Source organism: Pseudorca crassidens, chromosome 2 (genome assembly GCF_039906515.1).
Source record: "Pseudorca crassidens isolate mPseCra1 chromosome 2, mPseCra1.hap1, whole genome shotgun sequence".
NCBI lineage: Eukaryota > Metazoa > Chordata > Mammalia > Artiodactyla > Delphinidae > Pseudorca > Pseudorca crassidens.
The window spans coordinates 33,061,243-33,086,327 of record NC_090297.1 but is presented as its reverse complement, the minus strand read 5'-3'; the positions used below and the strand labels follow the sequence as shown (position 1 = coordinate 33,086,327).

General features: G+C 54.3%; 2 protein-coding genes across 6 annotated transcripts in view; one reads left to right on the top strand and one right to left on the bottom strand.

The window, feature by feature from the left end:
* The first annotated feature begins 4,819 nt into the window (after positions 1 to 4,819).
* Positions 4,820 to 8,973, top strand: SLFNL1 (schlafen like 1). The gene is made up of 4 exons (XM_067712045.1): positions 4,820 to 5,206; positions 6,973 to 7,482; positions 7,592 to 7,735; positions 8,379 to 8,973. Exons 1-4 carry the CDS (start codon positions 4,820 to 4,822, stop codon positions 8,499 to 8,501), a joined length of 1,164 nt encoding a protein of 387 aa, XP_067568146.1. The 3' UTR covers positions 8,502 to 8,973.
* A 2,964-nt stretch (positions 8,974 to 11,937) lies between these two features.
* Positions 11,938 to 25,085, bottom strand: part of CTPS1 (CTP synthase 1) — a 30,423-nt gene continuing 17,275 nt past the window's right edge. For 3 of the 5 annotated variants that reach the window (XM_067725699.1, XM_067725700.1, XM_067725696.1), the window contains exons 9-19: positions 24,830 to 24,962; positions 21,977 to 22,065; positions 21,078 to 21,172; positions 20,332 to 20,394; positions 18,411 to 18,454; positions 17,061 to 17,157; positions 16,055 to 16,110; positions 15,855 to 15,951; positions 15,147 to 15,291; positions 14,474 to 14,565; positions 11,938 to 12,806 (exon numbers count right to left, since the gene is read on the bottom strand). In XM_067725699.1, the coding sequence (XP_067581800.1) occupies positions 14,481 to 14,565; positions 15,147 to 15,291; positions 15,855 to 15,951; positions 16,055 to 16,110; positions 17,061 to 17,157; positions 18,411 to 18,454; positions 20,332 to 20,394; positions 21,078 to 21,172; positions 21,977 to 22,065; positions 24,830 to 24,962 (904 nt within the window). In that variant the 3' untranslated portion in view covers positions 11,938 to 12,806; positions 14,474 to 14,480. The remainder of the gene's footprint in view (positions 12,807 to 14,473; positions 14,566 to 15,146; positions 15,292 to 15,854; positions 15,952 to 16,054; positions 16,111 to 17,060; positions 17,158 to 18,410; positions 18,455 to 20,331; positions 20,395 to 21,077; positions 21,173 to 21,976; positions 22,066 to 24,829; positions 24,963 to 25,085) is intronic. The other 2 variants (XM_067725697.1, XM_067725698.1) reach the window with 2 other exon arrangements.

The following is a 25,085-nucleotide window of genomic DNA, read 5'->3' as shown; positions in this document are numbered from 1 at the left end:
GCCTTTGTCTTGGGTCCTGCTAACCATGCAGACTCGACTCCCACAGGCTACACTGGGGGTGGCGCTCACGCTGCAGACAGACCAGACACCCTGCCAGCATGAAGCAGGCCTTTCCGGTGGAGCAGTCCTTGCAGAGCCCACAGTCATCCACGACCATTCTTTGTTGCCCAGGGGACAGCTCAGGTGCAAGGGGATAAGACATGTTAGGGAGAAGTGGGGTTCACCCTGGTTTAGAAGCATCGTGCCACAGGGCAGCCAGTGACTCCCTAGTGCCATAGGCACAGCTTCCAGGTCCCCGTCAGGGACGTGCCTACTGGGTCCCTGTGCTCGGGAAGCCCTGCAGGAGGGCTATTTACAGTCTATGCACAGCACTCCTAGACCAGGTGATTTACAGTTAGGGGTCATTTTTATCATAAGCACTGTTGCCTTGAAATGGTTGACATTCCATTTTTATCTGGTTTCCAAGGGAACAGAACTAGAAGGGTAACCAGATGTCAAATTCTGCAGAAGGGGAAAGGATTTGTTACCGTTTCACTCATGCTGCCCTAACCTCTGGGGTCAGAATTGAACGTCATTTAAGAGAACAAGCAAAAAAAAAACCCAAAACCTCGACTTCTGAAACTGTTTCACAAAGCCAAGCCTTCTAATAGTGACCCGAGTCATCCAAAGAAGCTGAAATGGTGTCCGGTGGGTGAGACCACACCACTGATCCCGACAGGGCAGCCACCCACAAAGCGGGAAGGCGTGTGGGGAAGTGGGACTGGGGGACAGAGGCCTCCGGCAGCAGCTTCCTGGGCCCACCCTCATCGCCATGACAAGGAGCGACATTGACTCCAGTGCTGAGGAACATCAGGAAGGAAAAACCCAGGCACTTCAGGAGAGAAGAGCGCAGGCTCCGCTCAGGGCTGAATCCTTGGGGAACCTCTCTGCCCCGTCCCCACCTGTGGTCCCTCCCCACCTGCCGGCTGTGTGGCCCGTGTCCCCGGGCTCCGCTCTGTCTCTGTTGCCCAGGCTGTTAGTCCTGAGCGGAAGTGTCCACAGCACCCTCTTCAGCATCTTTGTGGAACAACCCAGAGACCCTTCTCTGGGCTGTGTCACCGGTGGGCCAAGTGGACACAGTTTCTGCCCTCGTGCCCGATGCCACGACCCCTCCTCAGAAGAGCCACAGGTGACTTGCCCCTTGTCTTACAAATAAAGTTGAAAGCGCGGAAAACTGTCTTGCCTAGGAGACTCCAGACGCTCCCTCCTGCCCCTGTTGTCCCTCAGCTTTTTTGCAGCCTCCTTACCTTAATGCCCCGTCACCCCATCCCATCAGGGAAGCTCCCCAGCTGGAAACGTCCAGGCCAAGCGTGAGAACTGTGTGTGTGTGTGCTTGTCCTCCAACACCAAAGCCACCGAGGATGCTGCCAGGGGCCAGCGGCCAGCAGGTCCCACGGTACAGACACCAGGCCCGAGATATCTGTGGGCAGCTGGGCTGGTCCCGTCAAAGGATGGGCAGGAATCAACAGGCAGCCGCTGGTAGGCAAGGGGAGGAGTCAAGACTGAGGCTGGAGCGTCCCGGGGCCCGGATGGCGAAGGCTGCGTCCACACCACTCTTCCCCTGAGTTCCAGTCTGTTCTCCTGACAGCCTGTCCTCTCCCACTTAACGGCTGAGCTCAGCCCTCGCCCCTGCCCCGTCCCCTGCCCCTCAGCTGGGGTCCCTGGTTGGTTCGCGCAGACACCCATGCTTGCTACGGTGTGGAGGATCGCAGCCACAGGCGCCACCAAGTGGACACTCCAGGTAACGTGAGAAGAGCCCTATCCCAGCCTCCCTCTGCCCCTCATCTTCGGGCCCGCCTTGCATTTTTTTTTTCTCATTCTTTTACTTTATATATTTGTTTACATCTTTATTGGAGTATAATTGCTTTACGATGGTGTGTTAGTGTCTACTGTATAACAAAGTGAATCAGCTATACGTATACATAGATCCCCATATCTGCTCCCTCTTGCGTCTCCCTCCCTCCCACCCTCCCTATCCCACCCCTCTAGGTGGTCACAAACCACCACCGAGCTGATCTCCCTGTGCTGTGCCGCAGTTCCCACCCACGTTTCATTCTTAACTTTAAATTCAAGAGGTTTTCTTCCTCCAGTGCCAAGTAGGGGTTGTCAGTAAGGTCACAGACATCCAGTGAGAGGACTAAAAGGGGCTGCTGTTCCACAACGCTGAACTCGTGTCCGCCATCACCCAGCTGTTAGCCTGAGATGCTGTAAATAACCCAGTTTACACTGCGGTGCGTTTCAGTATGTGAAATATCATTTTGGAAATACTTACAATGAAAGACAATTCTTACCCCCGCCAATAAAGAAGTGGAACTGATGTTCAGCTCACGTAAGGCTGTTAACAGAGCCCAGGGAAATATGTAATACAATCGTTTAAAGAGATTTCCAGCAAGAATGGGGAAAGATTTGGCACTCAAATCAGTTTGGGAAATTTCATGCCAAACAGCTGCCTGATGATAGCGAGGCCCCTAGAGAAGTATGTTATGTTCACGTGTTCGTTATGTTCTCTGGTACAGCCACGTGTGTGCTCATCTGTCAGGGCGCCTCTCCCGGGCAGCTGTCTGTCTCTGCATCATGACTCGAGTTAACCGTCCAAGACAGCCACAGCCCCCACTTGTTACTGTGAGAGCAGCTCGTGATGGCAGAGTCCAGAGAGGCCTGAAAGAAAGGGGGAAGCCTGGAGAGCTTAGAGCCGTTATTCCGTAACTCTCGGCCGTGGATGCAGAGGCGGGTCAGCCCTGGCTGCTGGGTCCCTCCCCCGAGCCTCAGTGCCACCACCTGGGGCCTCGGGCCTCCTCCTTTCCTCCACGCCACAGTCTCCTTTCTCAAGTGCCCCACCCAAGCTTCTGCCTCAGTCTTTCAGGGAAACAAATTCATCGGCATCTTCAGAACGGCTGCTCAGAGAAAGAGGCAGCCTTCTCCCCATGCTGTCAAGCAGCTTCCCCAGTCTGCAGTATCCGCTTTTGGACACCACCACCCCCCGCCCCCGTCCCCTCACCCCATCGAGACTTCCAGAAGCAGTGTGGGAAAGTGCTACCTACATCTGCATCATGAAAAGCACTTTCAAAGCCCCCACCCACCCAGGAACAGATTTCTGCATTAACAAAGGCTGTGCACCACCCTAGTCCTGGTCCCCGGTCAAACAGCAGGTGACAACCCTGTCCTTCAAAAGACATGGCCGCGCCTGACCTATTTCTCAGGGCTCTTCTGGACAGCAACCTCCATCTCTGGCAAAGAGAAGAGCCTGGTGTCACGGGAGCCGTGGAACCAGCTGCGTTCTGATCCATTCTGGGAGCAGCTGGGCCCTGTCCGTGCTCAGGGGAGCCTGGGATTGGTGACTGAGGTGGGGACCTGCGTGGGCAGGAGGGCCCGGAGAGACCTGACAGAAGGAGGAAGTAGGTCTTCAGTCCCTGGGTTCTAGGAGCTGCCCCGAAGAAGCCCCACACGAAGCTGCATGAGATATCCGTTTACACTGGGGTGGGGAGTAGGGAGGACTTTTCCTGGCTCACTTGCCAAGCCTAGAAGCATTGTTGACCCTCCTGAGATCACAGAGGTGGCTGCACAGGCCCCACCCACTCCCTACAGCCCTGGTTCCCCCTCCCTGAGCCAAGCCCCCAAGCACCCTGGGGAGCTGCTGGGCAGGGGGCAGGGGTCTGTGGGAGCGGAGGGCTGGCACCTCCCACTCTCCCCCAGGAACCATCAGGACATGAGGGTCACAGGCCTCCCTATTCCTTCTATTCCCGTTTGCCCTGAACGTCCCCACTCCAGCAGTGGTGGCCCCCAGGCCCTGACTGCCTCAAGTATCCAATCTGAAGAGATGCAGGCCAGCGGCACCTGCCACACAGACCGGAGGCTGAGCGTATGGGGGCGAGTAGAGGGGCTGGTGTGTGCACGTGTGTGCTCAGCTCAGGAGTGAGGACCCCTGGCCTAGCGGGAGGTGGTGGGCGACATACACGAGGGTCCAACTCTGACCCTCATTCCGCCCCTCCTCACTTCTGCTCTCTGGACCCAAACCAGAGGATCTGGTCTAGATGAGCCTCGTCGAACTGTACGTATATATGCAAAGGCCATCGTTCTGGGGAGGGGCCGTAGCTTTCATCAGTGTACCCAAAGCAGAAGAACCTCGCTCTAAAACCCGCTGACCCAGCCTGACCCCTTCAGAACCTCTGCTGGGCTCACCCCGGCTTCAGAGCAGGCAAGGAGAAGCACAGGGGGGCCGCAACCAGTCCTCAAAGCCCTGGGTTAAGGCTGCTTCTCCAAAGGCCCCTTGAAAAGGTTTCTCTGGTGCCTGGAGGCTGGGCAGGAAACCCTGAAGGCATCTAGGAGGCCCCAGCCTGTGGATTGGTGAAGGAAGACAGGCCCACTGGGGCCAGTGAAAGGATGGGGGGAGGCGTGCCTCAGAGACCTGAGTTCCGGTCCCCTCTGCCCCGCTGGGAGCACAGGCTCGCAGTCCTCCCTCCTGTGGGATGGAGCGGCAGGTCCACATGCTCTGTTCTCTGGCTCAGCCCTGTCTGACTCTCCTCTTTCCTGTCCGAGGCTTTGGGCGGGTGGCGGCCCTCTGCCCACCCTCGCTCTCTGGCTCCACCCAGCCCCCGCCAATCTGTGAACCTCCCGGGAGCCTTGGCCCCTCCGAGTCCCCTGGGAGGCCCTGGGCTGACCCGAGAGCCCAGGGCCCCGGGAGGAGTGGCCAGCGGTGAGGAATCCCAGAAGTCCCTCCGAGGGAGACCCCTCTAGAGACCTCCAGGAAGAGATCACCGCGACACAGGTGCAGGAGCCCCTCATGGAGCCCCCAGGCAAGCGGCCCCTGCAGGAGCTCCCCGCAGAAGAGTCCGTGTCTGAGGACTCAAGTACCAAGGCGGCTCCCAGCAGGCATGTTCTCTACGTGGGCCACCTGAACCCCCAGTTCTCAGTGCCTGTGCTCGCCTGCCTGCTGCGAGACGCCCTGGAGCGGCTGGAGCTGCCGGTGGCGCGGGAGCACATCCAGGTGGTGAGGCAGCCACGCAAGGCCTACGCGCTGGTGCAGGTGGCCGCCCACGAGGACACCCTGGCCTCCCTGCCCTGGCGCCTACGCACGGCCTTGGAGGAGCACCAGGTCATCCAGGAGCTGGTGGCCCCTGGGAAGGAGCTGGTGCTGGGTGAGGGCCGGGAGCCCTCAAACCGCAGAGAGGTGAGCGAGGCTTTCCCCTAGCCTCACTCGCGGCAGGCCTGGGTGTGGATGGCCTGTGCTGGGTGGCGGTGAGGGGTGCCTTGGAGAAACTGGGGACAAATCTGCAAACTTGGGGGCTGCTACTCAAATGACTATGGTCCCAGAGGGACACTGGAGGGACACTGACCCTTAGAGTTTGCCTCCAGCCTGGAAGCACAATGAAGGAAGACCCGAGTATCGAACCCTCCCTGGGCCCATCTGCATCCGGCCTCTGGGCCGGGTCAGCCCAGGCACGAGGATACGCAAGGGTCCTGGCTTTCTCCTTGGCCGACCTCATTGGTTCAGTTGCAAAAACCAACACCTGCTCTGCCGGGCAGTACTGCAGAGAGTAGAGGCTCCACCCTGCCCTCAGGGAGCCAAGCTTCTATGAGCCAAGAAGGGGCAGACCTGGAGCTGGAGGAGGACCCAAGAGGGTCCTCCCTGCTCTCTGGGGACAAATTCCCCGGGGAGTGAAATCCAGGCTGGGGCTTAGGCAATGGGACAGGCACTTGGGGAAGGACATCTCCAGCAGAGGGACGTGGCGCATATGAGGGGACAGGGTGGGGATGGATGCATTTGCAGGGTGGGAAGCCGGGTGCTGTCCCTGGAGCTCGGGCTGCCGGGGGACTGAGGAAGAAAACCAGGCCAGAGGGCAGGAGCCAGGCCACCAAGGGCTGTGAGACCAAGGCAGAGGCAGCAGAAGGTCGGCTTCTGTGGGGGTGGGAGGGAAGAGTCAACTCACGTTTGAGGCGGTGGGTGATCTTGGTTTGTCTTTTCCTTCGGGATGAAGACTCCATGCCATTTAAACTGTTGCAGAGCTAAACAGCTAAACGGGCTTACATTTCAAGACCTGTGGCCTGATGGCATGTTTGTATGATAGCTGGTGGTTTTCTCAAGTCTCCGCTAAGTTTGTCTCCGCTGGGAGCTGCAGCCCTGGTAGGGATGTGCCTCTCATCACTACACCCCAGCCCACACTGAGCTCCCAGCCCTGGAAGCCACCTCTGGAGGCTGGAGGGCAGCAGGGAGCTGGGGAAGGGTTTTAAGGGAGGAATGACAGTGTGACTTGCATCTGGGGTCAGCGAAGAGGATGGATAGGACGGGGAGAGCCTGGAGGCAGGGAGTCCGATGGTGAGGCCCAGAGCAGGGAAGTGGCCCTGAGCAGGCTGCTCCCAGAGCCCTTGAACAGGGCAGAAACCGTGAAAGGGACTCAGGAGGGCCGGAGGAAAGTGGAAATTCAGGAGGACTGGTTCAGCAAGGCTTTCAGGGAGATCAGGAAGAGGGTGGCATCTCTGGGAGCACCTCTCAATTCAGACATGCAGCTCTGTCACAGGGGACCTCAGGGTGCCGAGGTGTCTCCTGGGATGATCCAACCCTGCGCCTCAGAGGCCGACCCGTAACCCAAGTGGGAAAAGAATGGCTGCAGGTGTCCCAGGTCCCACCTGGGAAGGACAGTTCTTCCTACCCATGTGCATCCCATAGTTCACCTGGGCAGAGGGCAGCCTCAGGGGAGCACTGGCTGGTTCCAGCCCCTGACCCAACAGGGTTTCCCGCATTGGCCTTGGGATGGTGGGCAGAATTAGCCCCCTCTGCCTGGGAGGAGCGTCAGGACGCCCGTGTGGGCTGGGCCCTGGGTGGATGGGGCAGGTGGACGGGGGGATTCTGGCTGCTTGTCCCTCCTTTGGCCGCCAAGGTCAGGGCTCCCGGCTCTTGCCTGGGCCCATATGCCCCGCTCTTATCCCCCACCCCAGCAGAAGGAAGACAGCAGCCCGAGCCCCAGCCCCAGCCCCATCCTGGGCTCCAGGCCCCAGCTGGCCTGGCTCGCCGGACCCCTTCCTACCCAGGCCCCTACCCCACGGCAGGACTCCCCAGGCCGGCCCAGTGGCACGCGCTCAGACAGCGCCATCGCGCACCAAGAGATCCTGGGCCAGGAGCGCCTCTTCCAGGGCGCCTTCCTGGGCAGCGAGACACGCAACGTGGAGTTCAAGAGGGGGGGCGGCGAGTACCTGAGCCAGGCCTTCAAGCACCACCTGCGTCGCTACGTGTGCGCCTTCCTCAACAGCGAGGGCGGCAGCCTGCTGGTGGGCGTGGAGGACAGTGGCCTGGTGCAGGGCATCCGCTGCAGCCACCGTGACGAGGACCGCGTGCGCCTGCTGGTGGACTCCATCCTGCAGGGCTTCAACCCCCAGGTCTTCCCTGACGCTTACAAGCTCACCTTCATCCCCGTGGTCAGCACCTCTGCCACCGGCACCCCCCTCAAGGTGAGCCCTGCACCCAGCGCCCCCAGGCTGCCCCGGAGCCAGAGAGGCGGGACTGGGGCTGCACACCGTCCGGTGCAGCGCCCGCAGAGCTGCCGTTGCCCTTCCCCAGGTGATCCGCCTGAGCGTGCACGCCCCCAAGGCCCAGGCCCAGCCGCAGCTCTACGAGACGGACCAGGGGGAGGTGTTCCTGCGGCGGGACGGGAGCATCCAGGGCCCCCTGTCCGTACGCGCCATCCAGGAGTGGGGCAGGCAGGTAAGTGGCCCAGGCCAGGCAGGCAGGGTAGGGGCCACGCTGGCCCTGGGTCCCTCGGCCACCCACTGGGTAGGCTCGCAGCTGTCGGGTTTCCTCTGGTGCTCCCCAGGGGCTGGACTGCAACAGCCCCGCTACCTCCGGTACTCCTCTGCGGTGTAGCTGGGGCCGCCGGGAGAGTGGAATGTTGAAGTTCTAAGACAAACCAGAGGGCTGCGTACTGCATTTGGGCGGAGGCCCTTAAGACGGGGAGGCAGTGAGTGCTGGACACAGCACTTGGACACAGTCCCAAGGAAAAGCCTTGTTCAAGAGAGAAACATAGGTGACAGAAAAACAGAAGAGGCCAAGGGGCTGACAGAGAGGGAGAAGGACATGGCGGGGGGCTGCCAGCCTGAGCCCGCCCCGGTACTTGTGCAGGCTGCGGAGGACAGGTCACCCCAGCGTCTGGGATGCTGGCAGGACTCTCCCCGAGACCCCAGGGCTGACTTGGTCAGGGGACTTGGCTCCTCCACCTACCAGGGCCAGTACGGTGCCCAGAGACCTTAAGCAGGCCCCCCAGGCTCTCTGGGCCTTCCCTTCCTCCACCAGTTCAGCCCCGGTTCTGAGATGATGTCAGCTTAGGCACGCTTCTCCGATGTCCCCTCAGAAGTGGACGGCTGAGCTGAGCAAGCTGGAGGAGAGGCTGCGGGTGCTGACAGCCGAGAAGGAGCAGCTCCAGCAGCAGCTGCAGCGGTACAAGCCCATCTCCTGCACCTGCTGCGTCCTGTGAGGGCCCAGCGCTCTACCTGGAACACACAGGGCTGTCCTACTGACCCTACGTCCCCCCAGTAAAACCAGTCTGGGCTGCTCAGAGGTGGATGGGAGCTCTGCACTTGCTGGCTCCTTCTACAACAGTGTGCTCACACGGGCTGGTCCCCACGTGGTGTCAGTCCTGAGCAGACCCCGATCTGTGTAGCTGAGAAATTGTGCTTAGCACGATCCCCAAGGCAACTTACTTTCAGAAAGAACATGTAAAAACTTGGCCAGCGCTCTCCTTGGGCTGAGCTGTAAGGGACCGTCCCTCTGGGTCTCTGACTCCCGTTGGCTAGGCAGGTCCAGAAAGGGACTTGTCACCTTGGGAAAGCCCCTCTGCAGATGGCAAAGTACATTGATAACTGCGGTTACAGGGTGGACAGGCCACCCTGCAGACCCACCCCTGGCTTGCTGGGATTTGGGACTGTCAAAGCTCTGTAATAAATCACATGCCCCCAGGCAAGAATGGTTCTTTCTAGAACACTTGGCTGGTTGGATGCAGCTGGGTAGAGTCCCATGCCCAGCCCATTTCTGTCCAGGGGGCCCTGAGTTCCTCCCCCTACAAAGCTAAGGAGTAAGGGGGTAAGGAGCCTGGATGGTTGGGTCCCAGTCCATCTCCGCCTTGAAGACGGGTACCTTAGGGCAAATCACAATACTTCTGCTTTAGTTTCTTCATCTACAGGACAATAGGGGACAGCTGGCACCCTGCTTCTCTCCAGCACACACCAACACCTGCACAGGGAGGGTCTGACTTCCATTCCATGCACCCTCCAGCCACTGGAGAGGATTCCTGCTCTGGCCATTTCCCCTGTCATCTCCACCAGTGGAGCCAGAGGCTCTATAAAGCCAACATCTGCACCCGGGCAAGAATGGTTCTTTCTAGAACAGGCCTGGGCTCAAAGACCTCCAAGAGCTCCCCATTTCACCAAGAGCAAAGCCCAAATATCAGTCTACACAATCCCCCCTGACTTGGCTCACCTGCCCTCAAGGCCTCCTGCCTCTTGCTACTGCATTCCAGCTACACTGACCAACTTGTTTCATGAGCACACCGGCCTCAGGGCCTTTGCACTGGCTGCTTCCACCGCCTGGAATACTCCACCCTCAAGTGGAAAGGAACCTCCCTACCCATTCTATTGCGAATTACTCTCTTCTTCCCTGCTTCCATCTATTTCTTTCTGCAGAGCACCTGTCAGTCACACTGTAGCTTTTATTTGTTGTTTCCTCCTCACTAGAATGCATGCTCATGGGGACAGGGATTTTGGTCTGTTTTGTCCACTGCTTTAAGTTTAGAAACTAAAACATAGCTGGCATGCGGCAGATGCCCAGTAAATATTTGCTGATGAAAGAATCAAGGATACTCCTAAATTTGGGGCCTGAGGCACTAGAAAACCATGAAACTTTGTCGAAGAGGGTATTTCACAGGACTGGGGGTCCATGGAACACACTTCAGTGATCCCCTCTCCCTCCCCCAGCCTAGAGGTCCTTGGCCACATCCATGGAGTAGACAACAGAGGACCCCTCGTGGGCCAATCACAACTGCTCTGAAACTTGGTTTTCCCATTTACCAAACACACTGGTTATAGGGACCTAAGGTGGTAATGGATGCCCAACTCATGATGGACTACCAACCCACTGAACTGCTCGGGGTCACTGACCTTAGGGCCTGAGCCAGCTTCTCAGAAGCCACTGAAGAACTGCACAGAGGGGCTTCCCTGGTGGTGCAGTGGTTAAGAATCCGCCTGCCAATGAAGGAGACACGGGTTCGAGCCCTGGTCCAGGAAGATCCCACATGCTGCGGAACAACCAAGCCCATGCACCACAACTACTGAGCCTGTGCTCTAGAGCCCGCAAGCCACAACTACTGAGCCCACGTGCCACAACTACTGAAGCCTGCGCGCCTAGAGCCCGTGCTCCGCAACAAGAAGCCACAACGAGAAGCCTGCACATCGCAACGAAGAGTAGTCTCCGCTCGCCACAACTAGAGAAAGCCCACATACAGCAACGAAGACCCAACGCAGCCATATATAAAATAAATAAATAAGTAAAATTACAAAAAAAAAACAAAACCTGCACAGAGGATGTGCAGCTCGAGAGGTCAGAGGGGACCCGCTGCTGAGCGCCCCCCTCGGGCCAGGCGCAAGGATGCCCAGGCACTGCGGCCCTCGGAGGTGCTCTACAAAGGCAGAACCTGTCCGGATCACCAGTGCTGAAGAGAAGGGTGGGGGGACTTGGCCAGGCTTACTCCCCAAAGAGAAACCTCCGGGCACTGGGCAGCCAACACTGGGCGTGCAGGCCACCCTCCGTGCAGTCTCGGCTTCAGCCCTCGGCCCTGCTACTGCCCTGTCTCCACAGCCAGGGTGGTAGGCTGGTCGGGCTTTGCAGCCCCTGGAGAGCCATCCTGGGGGCGGGGGGGGGGGTCCCTTCTCTAGAAAGGTTATGCAAGCAGCCAGCACTTCACAACCAGTCAGCGGAGGACTTCTCCAAGCAGGGGCGGGCACAGCTGACCCTGAGAGGCTTTGAAAACTGCCCACTGTCGTAGGGAGCTGCTGTCACCAACAGGCGTAAGAGCCCTCAGTTTGCGGAATGGCTTTTATAAAAATGACTGAAGACTGTCTGATGGGACCACCAGATGGGAGAAGGGGTTAGAATTCACCCAGTCAGCCACATTCAAAGCACCCAAACAAGTATGAAGGCCTCTGTAAGTGAAGACATTGTAACTCAGCCCGTGAGAAACACGGACAGAGGCAGCTGGGTTGCCCTGGGTCAGGAAGCGGTATTCCCACACGGGCTCTGGGGCCTCAGCCGTGATGGTGGCCTCGGACCAGTGCATGGAGGGACAAGAGGGAGCCCGCCTCCTTTCTGGGTCCCTCTGATGGAAGGGCTGTGCCAAATGGTGAGAAACATTTTTCTCCCAACACCCCCTTTCCAAATGAAAACCAGCAAAGCCTGCCGACCGTTGACAAACAGCCCGGCCCGAGCCCTGAGCCTCGGCCTCAGACACACTTTGCAGAGGAGCTGGCTCATGGGCAGGTGGTCCCAATGTTGCCAACGTGCCACGAGGAGCGTGGATTCAGTAGCTCGAATTTCACTGTGGAGGGAAAACCAGCGAGGCCGATGACCTGAAATCGGAAGGCCTGGGTGCAGGAGGGCTGCCGGGGAGCGGACGGGGGCGGTGAGGCTTCTCTGTACCTCTACGTGCCGAGAACCTAAATTTGAAGCCTCTTTGGAAAATTCTGGTTCCTATTAAAAAGAAAGGCTCCTCTCTTAGCTTTTAAACAATCAGATCACCCACCTCAGCTGCTGCTCCCGGGGAGGACAGCCCGGCGCTGACGGCTCAGGGGACGCACACACGCCGGGCCCGCACTCAGACGGCGCCCACCCGGCTGCGACACAAGCACTCCAAACAAAGTGTGTCTCTTGCTCTGCGTTATTTATTTCTTAAGTTAGAGTATACACCGAGTCCAGCCAGGATATAATGGGCACGAGCTCTGCCTGTCGTTATACCACATTAAGAAAATAGCTTTTCATACATTGCATTTCAACCGTAGTAACACCATTCTGGAAGGCAAAAGCCCCCTTGAGCAAAGCTGTAAAGTTCCCTCGAGCAAAACCCCATATGAGAGGGGTTTAGAGGCAGTTTCCCCAAAAGATTCTTTGTTAAGTGACCCCTTGATGCAAGGAGTGATTCCCGAGAAGAGAAGCGCGGCTTCTAAACTCAGACGTCAGAGAGACAGAGTTCTTGCCGTTCTGTGTGACGCCAAACTGACCGTCCTTTTGGACAACGAGTCCTCCAGCACAGGGCAGGGCCGACTCTGTTTCTGGTTTCACGGCTCTTGCTCAAGCAGTGCCCTCGGGTTCCGGCACTGGGCTGTGAGCACCAGCTGGACTCACCCCTCTCTGCCCACACAGGCCGCACGGCCCACCTTTTATAATGGCCTCGGCATCGGGGGAAGGAACAGCTACACGCTCGAAGCCACAGTGACGCAAGGTGGCTGGAGAAGCGCGGTGACCGATGGGCTCCCCTGGCACCCGGCCATCACCCGCTCCGCTCGGATGTCCTGCTTCTCGCCCAAGGCTGGAGGACCGCAAAGGAGGGTGTGGGACACCAGTCAGCACAGCGTGCGGGAGCCGGGACACATGGCGGGACATGCAAGTCACAAATACCTTCCCTCAAAATAAAATAATCTTAATAAAAACATAATTTAAAGGAAGTGTCAAAAGCTGAATGTAAAATCAAAGCTGTAAACTCCTGAAGTCCAAAGGCTCTCTTCAAGAATCATCCCTGTTTAAAAAAAAAAATGAGCTATTATATGATGTATGTTAAAGTAAAGAAGTTAGGATTTGTAGTCAGCTGCTACGGTAAACTATGCCTGGTTTTCATCGAGGACCAGTCGTAGTAGGAGCCTAACACGAATGAGAAGCTAAATTTCTGATGCCTATGGAATTATACATTTTCAAGACCCTACATGGACTCCACCTCTGCCCCAATACAAGTGTTCTTTTCCACAGCACCAGGCTCTTAACAGTGCCACTGACAGGGACTACATGCTCCAGGGGAGGCAGTTAGAAATTCCATATCACTGACCAAATATCTACCCCTTTACTGTTACAAAGTTTCCTTTCTCTCCACGGCAGTTACTTAGACTATCAAACTGCCTACAGCAAACTATCTGGTGAAGATTAATGAGTACATCAGTGCTAAATGCTGACCTGGCAGAGCAGGCAACCAATGCCCTCCTCCTGATTTAGACCTACTTCTCCTGTCACCCACCGGACTAAGCTTATCACAGGCCAGGCAGCTAGGGGCCATGGGACCGTGAGAGCAGACCTGCGAGTGAAGAGGCCCCCTGGTGGAGAAGGCAAGGTGTGCAGGATTCAGGGGGGTCACCTGCCCGTGCCTGAGGCAGGAGCTCATCTTACCTGTGGGGGGAGCCCCACATCCCTGGTTCTCCCTTGGACCCTACAGAGTTCCGGCTGATGCCCCAGCCTCCTTCTGAGTGTATATTTCTGCCGACAGTTCGCTCAGTTACCTTAATGGGAATTTATACAATTCTCGGCAGTCGCCCACAGCTACTGCACTTTATAAACTTACGTGGTCACAAAAGACAAATATTCCAAGTTTGTTCAATAACTGCTCCGATTTTAACGGATTTGAAGAATAAGCAGCAATCAACACAAAAGTGTTGTATGTATTGGTTTTAAAGCACTTCTGGGGCTTCCCTGGTGGCACAGTGGTTAAGAATCCGCCTGCCAATGCAGGGGGCATGCGTTTGATCCCTGGTCCGGGAAGATCCCGCATGCTGCAGAGCAACTAAGCCCGTGCGCCACAACTACCGAGCCTGCATGCCGCAACTACCGAAGCCCACGCGCCTAGAACCCGTGCTCTGCAACAAGAGAAGCCACCGCAGTGAGAAGCCCGCGCACCACAATAAAGAGTAGCCTCCGCTCACCGCAACTAGAGAAAGCCCGTGCGCAGCAACAAAGACCCAATGCAGCCAAAAAAATAAATAAATAAATAAAACTACTTTTAAAAATAAAGCACTTCCTGGTGCAAGCTTGAGGGTCTGCAGAAATGACACTATGTTTTCCTACCTGTCACCTCCTTCAAGATCTCCAAGTTTACAGCTACATGAAATAACATGGCTCTAAGAATCCAGTTCCCCCAGATTTGGTCAGATTGGCACCTGAATGTAGCAATCGGCAAGGAGACAATTGCCCCGTGCCTGGTGTCCCCCTGCTGGAGTCCCCAAAGCAGGGTGGGTAGATGTACTGTAACTGGGACGGGGCGGGGCGGGGGGGTCTCACCCATTTGATGCCCACGCTGACCTGACCACTTACACCCTCTGGCAGATGAAAATTTTCAACACTAAACTTTCAGGATATCCTTACAATTCTATTGTTATCACCATTGAAAACAAAATAAAACTAAAGCTTAAAAATATCACTTACGTTACCATCAGTCATGATTTATTGATGGAAACTTCAGTTCAGTGATTTCAGAGTCAGGGGAGCTGCTCCCACTTCTGTCACTGTAGGTGTCCCTGTAGAATTCAGATGGTTTATCCATCAGCTCCCACCAAACACTTGCTTCACTTCCCTCATTCTATAGCCACCACTACCACAGGGATGCTTGTCTGCACACAGCAGAAATCAGAGACATTATATATTTAGCAGAAAGCTGCAAAGGCATTTTCTTCTTCTTGTTACAGAAGATACACATTCGCTTTATACTTCAGTCATGATGCCCTAACCACCGAGACAGGGTAACCGACTGGTTCCAGATAAAGGTAGCAGTAGGGCATGAAATCCACCCAGGCTGTGGCCGACACCCCGATGAAGAAACATGGTTCCCCATTGACTACAGGGTCCCAGATGTGATCGTGGCACCAGATGCTGCAGAGGGGGAGACCTGGCCACCATGCCGGGTGGCTGGGGAAGGCCAGGGGTGGCACAGAAGCAGCCTGAGAAAACCCCAGAGAAGGAGAGGAAGCTTGCGTGTCAGCATGAGAAGCGCCCAGCAAGGCTCCCCGTTCCTGTGGTTTTGCTCATCACTGATGGTGTGATGATGGCCCGCTGGAAGGCATCAGTGACCACTCGAGGGACTAAGGGAGCGTAACCCCACCTGGGTGAGAGCCTGCAGCCTTTCTGGAGGTAATGAGGGAGCCTCCCCACGGAGGCCAGGAGGAGGCCAAAGTACGGTGGGGAAGGCTTGATAGGTCTGGACAGGAACTCAGGGTGATACTGAACTCCAACGAAAAAGGGATGATCTGAAACAGAAATGCGAAAGAACCAGCTTCACTGTGTGTCTGCGTAACATGTGAAAGATGGGAAAAATCTGGTTAAATGCTCCACATTTCTGCAGACCCTAAAATGATTTGAAAACAACTTATTGGGAGCCTGGGTAGAGGCAACCCCAAAGCACGGGAGAACCGATGCTCTCCCACCTGCACGCTGTCACCCTGCGGCCAAAGGCGCCTCCTCTCCAGGTTCCTGCCACCCTTGCCACCCTTCCCCTCGCCACCCCACCCCCACCCCCAGCTCCCTGACTTGCGCGGGATTGAGTCCTGCAGGTCACGTGAGACTAGGCTTGAGAACCAAGTCCAAGCTCTCATTCTGAAGAACGAGGACCTGAAGCCAGAGGTCAAATGGCAAGGCCGCAGCGCAAGGGTGAGCCACCCGGGGCCCCAAACCTCGCTCACCAAGACCCCCAGACAGCGCCGCTGCCTGATGCGGTTAGGTCAAGGACAACAACTTATACTGCTGTGTTCTCCCCACATGCCAAGAAAGCCTGACTAAGTTCCCCACTAAACACAACGGCCCAAGCGATCACCTTCCAACTCCACAATTTCCATTCTCTCTCCTTCAACATCTTGGCCAACAAACTTCAAGCCTTGCTCCTCCAAACTCTTTTTCAAGGCTGGATTCACCTGTCGAGGCATGAAGAACAATTTTGCTGGGCTCTCAGCTGACTGCGTGTCCGGCGTAACAGAAAGGAGAAAATGTGAAAGGTCACAGAGCTCAAATCCTCACCTCAAATCTGTGGCGGTGCCTCTCTTCCAGGTAATCTGCATCTCCGTAGAGTTTCCCTGGCAAAAGAAGCAGGCTGGCGTAAAGGATTCCGATTTCACAAAGGAAGCTATTCACAACCACATCTTGCTTCCCGGGTTGCTTCTTATCCTACCCGGCCAGGCCCTCTGAAGGTTATTTCTATGACTCTCCTACTGACCCCACCGCCTGCTCTAGCAGCACAGTTCAGACTAATTCTTGGGCCTTGACTCTTTGCAACCAAGGAAAACTAACAGAAACAGACTTTCACCACCACCTCTCACACGTGACTACAGAGGCACAAAGCGCTCTGGCGGCACCCAAAGCCGCACGGCACCTGCTGTGCCTGGGGACCCAGCGCGGCCCGTGCCAGCGGGTGTCTTCCCTGAGCCAGGTGAGACCCCCAAACCACAGGACGTTAGAGCCAGAGGACTGGACGACCACCTACTCAAGTGATGCAAACTACGGTGCCTCCAAACCCCAGATAGATGCACGGGTGCCCTGCCAACGATGACAGTTCCCAGTGGGAAGAAAAGAAAATCCAATCGAGTTCTTTTAAGTATTTTCCTCCTCAAATTTCCCCTACGTCTTTAGCATATATTAGTACTTGTAGAATAAAATCTATTTAGGTTGAACCGGATGAGACTAAAATTTTTGTGGGACAAAAGTCACCAAGATCAGCAGTTTCATCTGGTTCGACCTGATAGGATAGGAGAGTTAAGGCTGCAGTGGACTTCACCTAACCGCCTCATTCTGCTGAGGGGTCCACACCCAAAGTCCCCCAGGTCCCCAGCTGTATTGCCTGTGACCTTTCTAAGAGCCACAGTGCTTTCTTTGGCTATTACAGTGCATCCTAAGGAGTGTTACCAAGAGAGGAATAAAGAACTTCAAAAGTAAGAACAAAACCAAAAACGCCAGCCTGGCCGCAGCACCAAGATGTGTGTCCTGGACATGCCAGCCACAGGCTGGGCCCGTGGGAGGCAGCTCTTACTCATGACAGAGTTCGTGGTCTGGAACAGGGTTCTCCTCTTGCCCAGCCTCATGGTTCCGCCCATCTGGCCAGGGTTGTGTTCTGGCATGTCTATGACCTGGAGACGTTCCAAAAACAAACATGTGCTACCAAACCCTGCTTCGGTTAGGAGACAGACCGCCCGCACTGAGCGCAGTGAGCCCGTGAGGGGGCCCAGCCTTTCCTCAGAAGCGACACTTGCAGAGGAAAAGGCCTCCCAGTGATCGTTCTTAAGCCTTTGCTGGGTAAGTGTTTAATCCTCAGCCCGCCCTCCTGAGCCGCAGGACCAGACACAGCTGCCCCCTCCCCTGGCCGCTCCTGCCCCGACACTTGGGATCCTAAGTGCCTGCTCTAATAAAGACTAACACAGCAGCGTGGATACCAAACCAGACATGTGCGCACACGTTTCCTCCACCAGACTGACAGCTGCTCAGAGGAAAGGGGTGCTCATCTGGGGTTGGCTGTGAACCAGGAGAGTTTGGTGAACATCTGTGGGACGCGGAGGCCGAGGCCCCTCAGCTGTGACAGCCCAGCCCACTGCCCGCTCCCCCGAGCACCTTCTGACCTGGGAGGCCTTCTCTGTGCTCCCCTACCTCCCCAGGGTCCCACGCTTCAAAACCTCTGCTCTTTTCTTCCTGAGGTCTGAGTATTAGCAAAGTTCAATTTCAGGTCAATAAATACATACTCATGCTGTTCAAGTGCCCTGAGGTCAAGAGTCTTGTCCACCTTGTTTATCACAACATCCTCAGTATCAAGAACAGGCCTGTCACGCTTGGGCTGGGGATTCAAAGATGAATAAAGGCATTGTCTGTCCCCAGCTGAGCCACATTCCTCTGATGGGAGACATAACACGAGGAATGCCAGCCTCCTAGGGCTCCAGCCACCTAGGGCTCAGGCCTACGTCACATTTAATCAGTACTAAATTCCAGCAGTTCTTTAAAAAAACACCCATCTCCGAGGGTTGCTGGGGATTAAGTGAATTAATATATACAAAGCAGTGAGCACAGTGCCTGGTATATAATAAGTGCCTAAGTGTTTCATGTCAGTATTGTTCTAAAGCGCTCCTGGGGGGTAGGAGGGCAGGGGTGGAGAATTACTTTAATCAGGCTGCGGTGGCACCTGTCTTAAAAACTTTCTGTGGCAGACTGGGAAGAGTAGTGAGAGACTACACGATGAAAAATAAAAGTTCTCCCTACCTGGGACGTCTGAAAGCGCGGGACCTCAGGGTGCTTTGGAATGAACCCAGTGGTCTCATTTCCCACCTCCAGCCCTCAATCACGTTCATCAACGCCCCTTCCACACCCTTCCAGATGCTCCAGACACTGGACTCACCACAGGATGATTGGTGTTAGGGTCAAACTCCGTAGAATTGGCATCTGAGCAACCAAAATACCTTTGTTATAAAAATAGTTACAACAAAACTGATTTCTTAAAAGTTTCATTCCTAAGCTCTAAATCACAATTTCCCTCCTCAGTTTAAAGTTATTCAGTGATTAGAACCAAAACCAGGGATGACATTTTTAAGATATAAGATACTCAACACACAAACACAGGTGAATTTTTTCCCATTACACCTGTAGCTCTCTGGGAAGTCAAGCTACACAAAGTGGGGAAATCGGAAAGTCAAAACCGACGGCACAACCTCCAAATCCTTATTCAGACACTGCATCCTTTTGACGGCTTATATTGTCTCAATTTTTTCACTTCTCGTCTCAGACTGTATCTCTCCTCAATGGGCAAGTACCATTTCTTCATTTCTTTCATCCTCAGCATCTTATACACTGCACTACCCAACTGCCCCACTCAAGAGCTAAATCAAAAATTAACCTTTCTATCCTTTACTGAATTTACCGACTAACCATAAGGGAAACCACTGAAGACTAAATGGGGAAGAACCAAGTCCCTGGCACTGCGCGTCTGCTTGCTCTTTCTGTGCGACACGCGAGACATCGTTCCCCTCTGGGGCCTACACGAGGGCCAGGCCTCAGATGCGAGTCAGCTCATCACCAGGTCACTCATCCACCTGGGGACCCCAGTGGGTGCAGCAGCAGGAGATCATGGCTGTGAAGGGGTCCAGGGTGCCCGAGGGGCACCTCTAGGGTGGCGGGTGGTAGGACAGTGCCTGCCAGGAGCTCAGAAGCCAGCACCAGGGAGCATGATGCCTACAGAACTGAGCCACCGTCCCCTTGGGGTTACTGTGAAAAACGTGACGTGAACCCAGCCCTAACGGTCAGCTGGGCACAGGGAATCATACTGGTAAAGTTGGGCGGTCTTTCTATTCCTCGGGTTCTCGGGCTGCTCCGCTGAGTTTTCTTAGAGCTCATAAGGGTCCCGTAGCAGGCCCTTCCCTTGGCGGCCCCGATGGGGCCACTGCACCCCAGGGCTCACGCCGTGTATGGCCCGCTGCCCCACTGGCTGGGCTCGGCCGTGGGACACGAGCAGGCTCAGAAAAGCCGGCAGAGCAAGCCTGTCATTTCGGGAGCCAGGCAGTCGCCACGCTGTGAGGAAGCTCAGCTGAATTAGTGAACGATGAGACCGAACCCCTGTCCCCGCTGGACAGGACGAGCTCAGACACACCACATGGAGCAGAAAACCACACAGCCAGTCCACGCAACCCACAGAGTGCTGAGAAACAGGAAACCACTGAGTTCTCAGTCTGGACGCAGTAATATAGTCCGTGAGGCATGGCGCCAATATTAGTGAGTATTCCCCGAGTGCCAGGCACTGTGCTGGGACTATTTATAGGCATTATTTCATTCAACTCCTACAACCATGTGACACAGGTACCACTATGACCCCCATCTTACAGAAGAAACAGAGATCCAGAAAGACTAAGTAAGTAACTTGCCTAAAATCACCCATCCTGAGTGATACAGTCAAAATCTGAGCCCAGGTCTGACCAGCTCCAGCACCCAAGTTCATAATAACCACACAGCCTCACACCAGCCAGAGTTAGTTTCCTTGCCGGACACCAGCTCAGGGACGGTGGCCGTGATGACAGGAGTGCGGGCATCGCCAGAGCAGCAGCTGCAGGGGCGGAGCCAGGCGACTTGCTCAGCTGTGTTCCCTCCTCCGGTGGTTGGCGGTTCCCTTGGAGGACAGCGCTTTCCCTCAGTAAATTCAGCAGCTCCCCTAGCTGCATCTTCGAGGTACTGAGAAACCAGGCCTGGCCTCCATGGCTCCCCCTCACCCAACAGCTGCCAGAAACACTGAAGTGAGAAGTTAACAAATTTTTAAGTAGACACTTACTTACCTTGCCATCCCAGCACATTTCTTGAAAATTCAACCACTGCCAACTGCATTCCTAAGCACACGCCTTGCAGGTGGAGGGGAAAAACACATGAAACTCCATTGAAAAGTCAGTTCCCACATTTCCAACCCGCCTACGTGGACTTGGTGTCCTGATTGTTCCCAGAATTCCAATTACAAACTCTCGTAATTCCCTGCTATAAACATGCAGCCCCCTGCTATGTTTTATCTGTACCAGATTTCAAAAACGGGGTCTAAGAGTATATGATGATTCCAGGTTTTAGAAGTCATGCGATTTTAGAAATAAATAATATTCTCTTCAGTACTTTAAAATTCAAGTCTTCTTACCCTCTCTCATTAAGTTCCCAGTTACGATTGGTCGTGTTGGAAATGACTAAAATTTACAGCACCAGGAAGCATCCAAAATCATTCTGCCCAATTAGACAGCTGGTGTTCCAAATACGCATATAAAACGCAGTCTCGCATGTCCTGCCAAACAGCTGGGTCCAGTAAATGGACAAGATTTCCTAATTGCTATTTCATTCTCTCAAAATTCCGTGACAGCCACGTGGAGCTCAAGCTTAAATTTTTCCTTTTAAAGACCAGTTGGAATTTCTCAAAAAACAGAACCAAAAAGGCTTATACTTGAGTTGCTATCTGGAAGGATGGCATCTATGTTTGGTTTCGATGATCTCCGTTTTATTTACGGGCTCCCACGGGGCACCTTTTCTTGTCTTTCCTTCTCCTTACCCAAAAAAGGCTTCTTCTGTTTCCGAGCCCAGGAGATCGCTTGGATTTTTCCTTCAGTCCCTCGGACACCAAATCCTCCTGGAACCAGCACGCCACTGTGCAAGAGAGCATACCACAAGCACCCCTTTCCAGTCCAGCTCGCAATAACCCTCCAAGGAGTCACTTCCAAGCCACTGGTGCCATGAAGTCACTCCACACACTTGGCTGCTGGGGCTAGGACTGTGATTTCAACACTGCCAATGAGCTGTGCAGAAACACTGTGGACTTAGAAAATGCACACAAAACCATCCACTTTTCTTACTAACATCAGAAAATGCTTATAACCAGTTAAGAAAAAAAAAAAAAAAGACGTTGTACATAATTGTAATACCACCTCTGCACAGTATCTGTCCCAGGTAGGGATTCTTTCCTTAAGTTTGCCATTTTTTTTACCTCTTGGCTTGAAGTGCTCCCCTGAGTAGGAAGGGGGCCTTTGCTGGCCACACTGACCATGGCTGTATGGCTCCGTAAGATTCAGCTGTTCTAGTGAACTAGATATTCAGGCTTGACTTTTTACTATTGTAGACAAGAGCTGCCCAAAACGAACTATTTATGAGACTCGACTGACGGGTACTCAGCAAATGTTCTGGGTGAAACACCTTTAAATAATAAGCCTTATCCACAGATGCATTCAGTAAACATTATCAATAACATTAGAACTCTCTTTCTTCACATTTAATGAAACTGATGAGCCATGTTTTTGTGAGGCTTCAGTCATCCGGTATGTACGTAGTCCTTTCAGCAATTAAAAGACATTGAAACAAGCCGATTTCCTACCACCAGCACAAGAAAGCACAGCACTTGGTTCATTAAGACAAACCCCAAACCCCTGGAAAGCAAAGGTAGCGAGTTCTGCTTACTGAGCGCTGCACAGCTTCTGCCAGGCCTCGTGGTAGCGCACGGGCTCCTCCTGCAAGGTGCTCGGCTCCAAGTCCGTGGAATCTATGTACTGGGAGCGGCCAGAGCGGAGAGAAAAGCAGCAGCCTCGTGACTCCTGAGCGCTCACCATTTCTAAACAGTATTACCAACGCTCCATCTTTCTCAATTTTAAACTAAAGTTTAAAAACAACCCTAATGTATTTACACTTACTAATCTTTTTAAAATAAACTTTAAGAGCTTTCTTATATTTTAAAATATGAGTTTCCTTCCCGAATCATTTAATTCCCAACTCTGGCTGTCCATCCGCTCTACACTCAGTCCGCTAGCGCAGACCCTGAAGTCCTCTCTGTTCAAGATGTCTCCCCCAGTCCATCTTCCCCCTAGGTCACTTCTCACTTTTCTCAACTGTGTTGAAGTATAATTTACACACAATGAAACACAAGCATTTTAAGTGTGCACTTCATGAGTTTTGTCCCACATGCACACAAAGGTATGACCACCATTTCGATCAAGATCCAGAAAGTTCCTGTCACACACACACCCCCCCCCCCAGTTCCCTCTGCCCCCTGCAAACACCGTCCTCCCTGCTTCCTGCCTCAGACAATCTGGGCTCTGCTTTCATCACCGCAGGCTGTAGCTCCTCTAGAACTTCAGACAAATGGAACCATGCAGCGTGCAGCCTTCTGTGCCTGCCGCCTTCAGCTCCCTGCAATGTCTCTGAGATCCACCCGTGTTGTTGTGTATCACCACGGAGTTTATTCCTTTTTACTGCTGGGTACTTTTCTACTGTAGGAATACACCACACGACATGTTTATCCACCGACTCGTCCTAGACTTCTGGGCTGTCCCCAGATTTTGGCTGTTATGACTAACTGGTCCATTTGTATAAAAATAGATTCTTTTGGTGGACATGTTTTCATTTCTCTCGACTAAGTATCTGGGAGTGGGATTTCTGGGTCACACGCAGTAGGCGTGTGTTTACCTTCATATGAAACCGCCAGACTGTTTCCTCAAGCAGCTGCACCAGTTTACACTCCCACACCCTCACTGGCAGGCTCAGCCACTCAGGTGGGTGGGTGTTGGTATCTCACTGAGACTCAATTTGCATTTATCTCCCTGACAACTGAAGGCGTTGAGCATCTTTTCGTGTATATCATGTGCATCTCCTATGAAGTGTCTGTTCAAATCTTCTGCCCACTTTTTTATTAGGTTGTTCGTTTTTTTCCTGCTCCTTCCTATTGCCCTGCGGTGATTTCCCTGAACCCCAGGGCAAAATCCAGGAGTGGCCCAGTTGAGGGGATTCATGACCTGGCCCTCGCCAGCCTGTCTCCAGATACCCTCCAATTCACACTTTTCCATCCACTGAGTTCCCAACCATTCCACACCTCCAAGTCCTTGGATATGCGCTCCCTGCTGTCGGGAATGCCCTTTCCTGCTACCTTATCCATCTTCCCAACCTGCCCACGGGCCCCTCCTCACACGTCTTCCAGGGCAGGTTTGCCCCCTCTTCTGCCTGCTCCCTCCACACCTGAGAGACCTCACTGACTCGGATTCCCCTCTCGGCCACCACCATCTAACACATGATCGGCACAGGCTACCTCCAAGGAGATAAAATAAACGAATGATTGAAAGAACTAGCAAAAAAGTAAGTCAGGGCAGGGTAACGAGATCCCACAATTCTTAAAACACATATAACAGCTCATCCTCTCGGCACCTGTTCACCAGCATAAAGCAAGCCACGTTTTCATGCCGAGAAGCCCCTGGAAAGTAGGAGGCCAACCCCAGTGCCAACAGCGAGGGCAGCTGCTCGGGGCCATCAGCTCTGCCCCCTCCCCGCCGAGTCAACACCCCTCAGCACTGAGCTCCAGCTTCACTTCTAATTTCCATCTCTTCCTGATAGGCTCCATCTGGGAGCTACCTTGCTGGAAAAAAGGTATAAAGGGACAAGTGGAAGAGCTGACACATATGGTACTTACTCCCTGCCAGGTACAGTTCTAAGCACTTTATATGAACTCATTCAATTCTTATCATAAGAGCCCTGTGACAACCCTTTTTTTTTTTTTTTTTTTGCGGTACGCACACCTCTCACTGTTGTGGCCTCTCCTGTTGCGGAGCACAGGCTCCGGACGCGCAGGCTCAGCGGCCTTGGCTCACTGGTCCAGCCACTCCGCAGCATGTGGGATCTTCCCGGACCGGGGCACGAACCCACGTCCCCTGCATCGGCAGGCAGACTCCCAACCACTGTGCCACCAGGGAAGCCCAACAACCCTTTTTAAAGATGGGAAAACTGAGGCCCAAAGAGGGCTAAGCAGCTTGCCCAGCATCACACAGCCTCGGAGGCCTGGCCGCCTGGCACTGGAGCCCCTGCCCTGAACCTCGACACTCCACTGCCTCCAGCCTGACACGCCAGCAGCTCAGCTTCTGCCTGGCACATCCAGAGCAGAGCACAGTGACTACCGTTCACCGGGCGCTGCCCGTGTTCCCGGCCTCGGCTGGGTGACTGGACACTTGTTCCTGAGAAACCTCCCAGCTCCACGGGGGGGGACACTGGCACAGGTGCCAGCAACTGTGCAGCACGCTTAGCCACCAGGACTCCCCATTCCCAGGGTCACCTGACGTTCAGATCCAAGGATTCACTCTCTGGGATTCTACTCTGACTACATCTTCTCTTATTTCCTGAAAATGCTCGGCTGTCCTCTCCCAGCCAGGAGCCAACCACAAATCCTTTTGACTCCTAAAAAAGAAATTCTAAGCTCCAATAACACAAAGCAGGTGTGCACGCAGCACCTGAGAGTAGAGACGGCCTCCCTGTACGTGTGCGACACCTCCTCACCTTGATTTCCAATTTGTGGTTTATGGCCAGTGCAGAATGCTCCAGAGCTTTAATGACGGAGGCGTACGAGTCTGAGAACTTGGTGTATTTGCCCACGAGGGCAATAGAACAGGTCTCCAGCAGGCGATCATATCTGTCACACAAAAGTCAAGAAACACCAAATCACTCAGAATGTACATACCCCCGTGAGGTCAAAATCACCTTTTAAAGAGAAGAAAAACATGTCTGGGAAAAATATGATAGGAGCAACTACTGT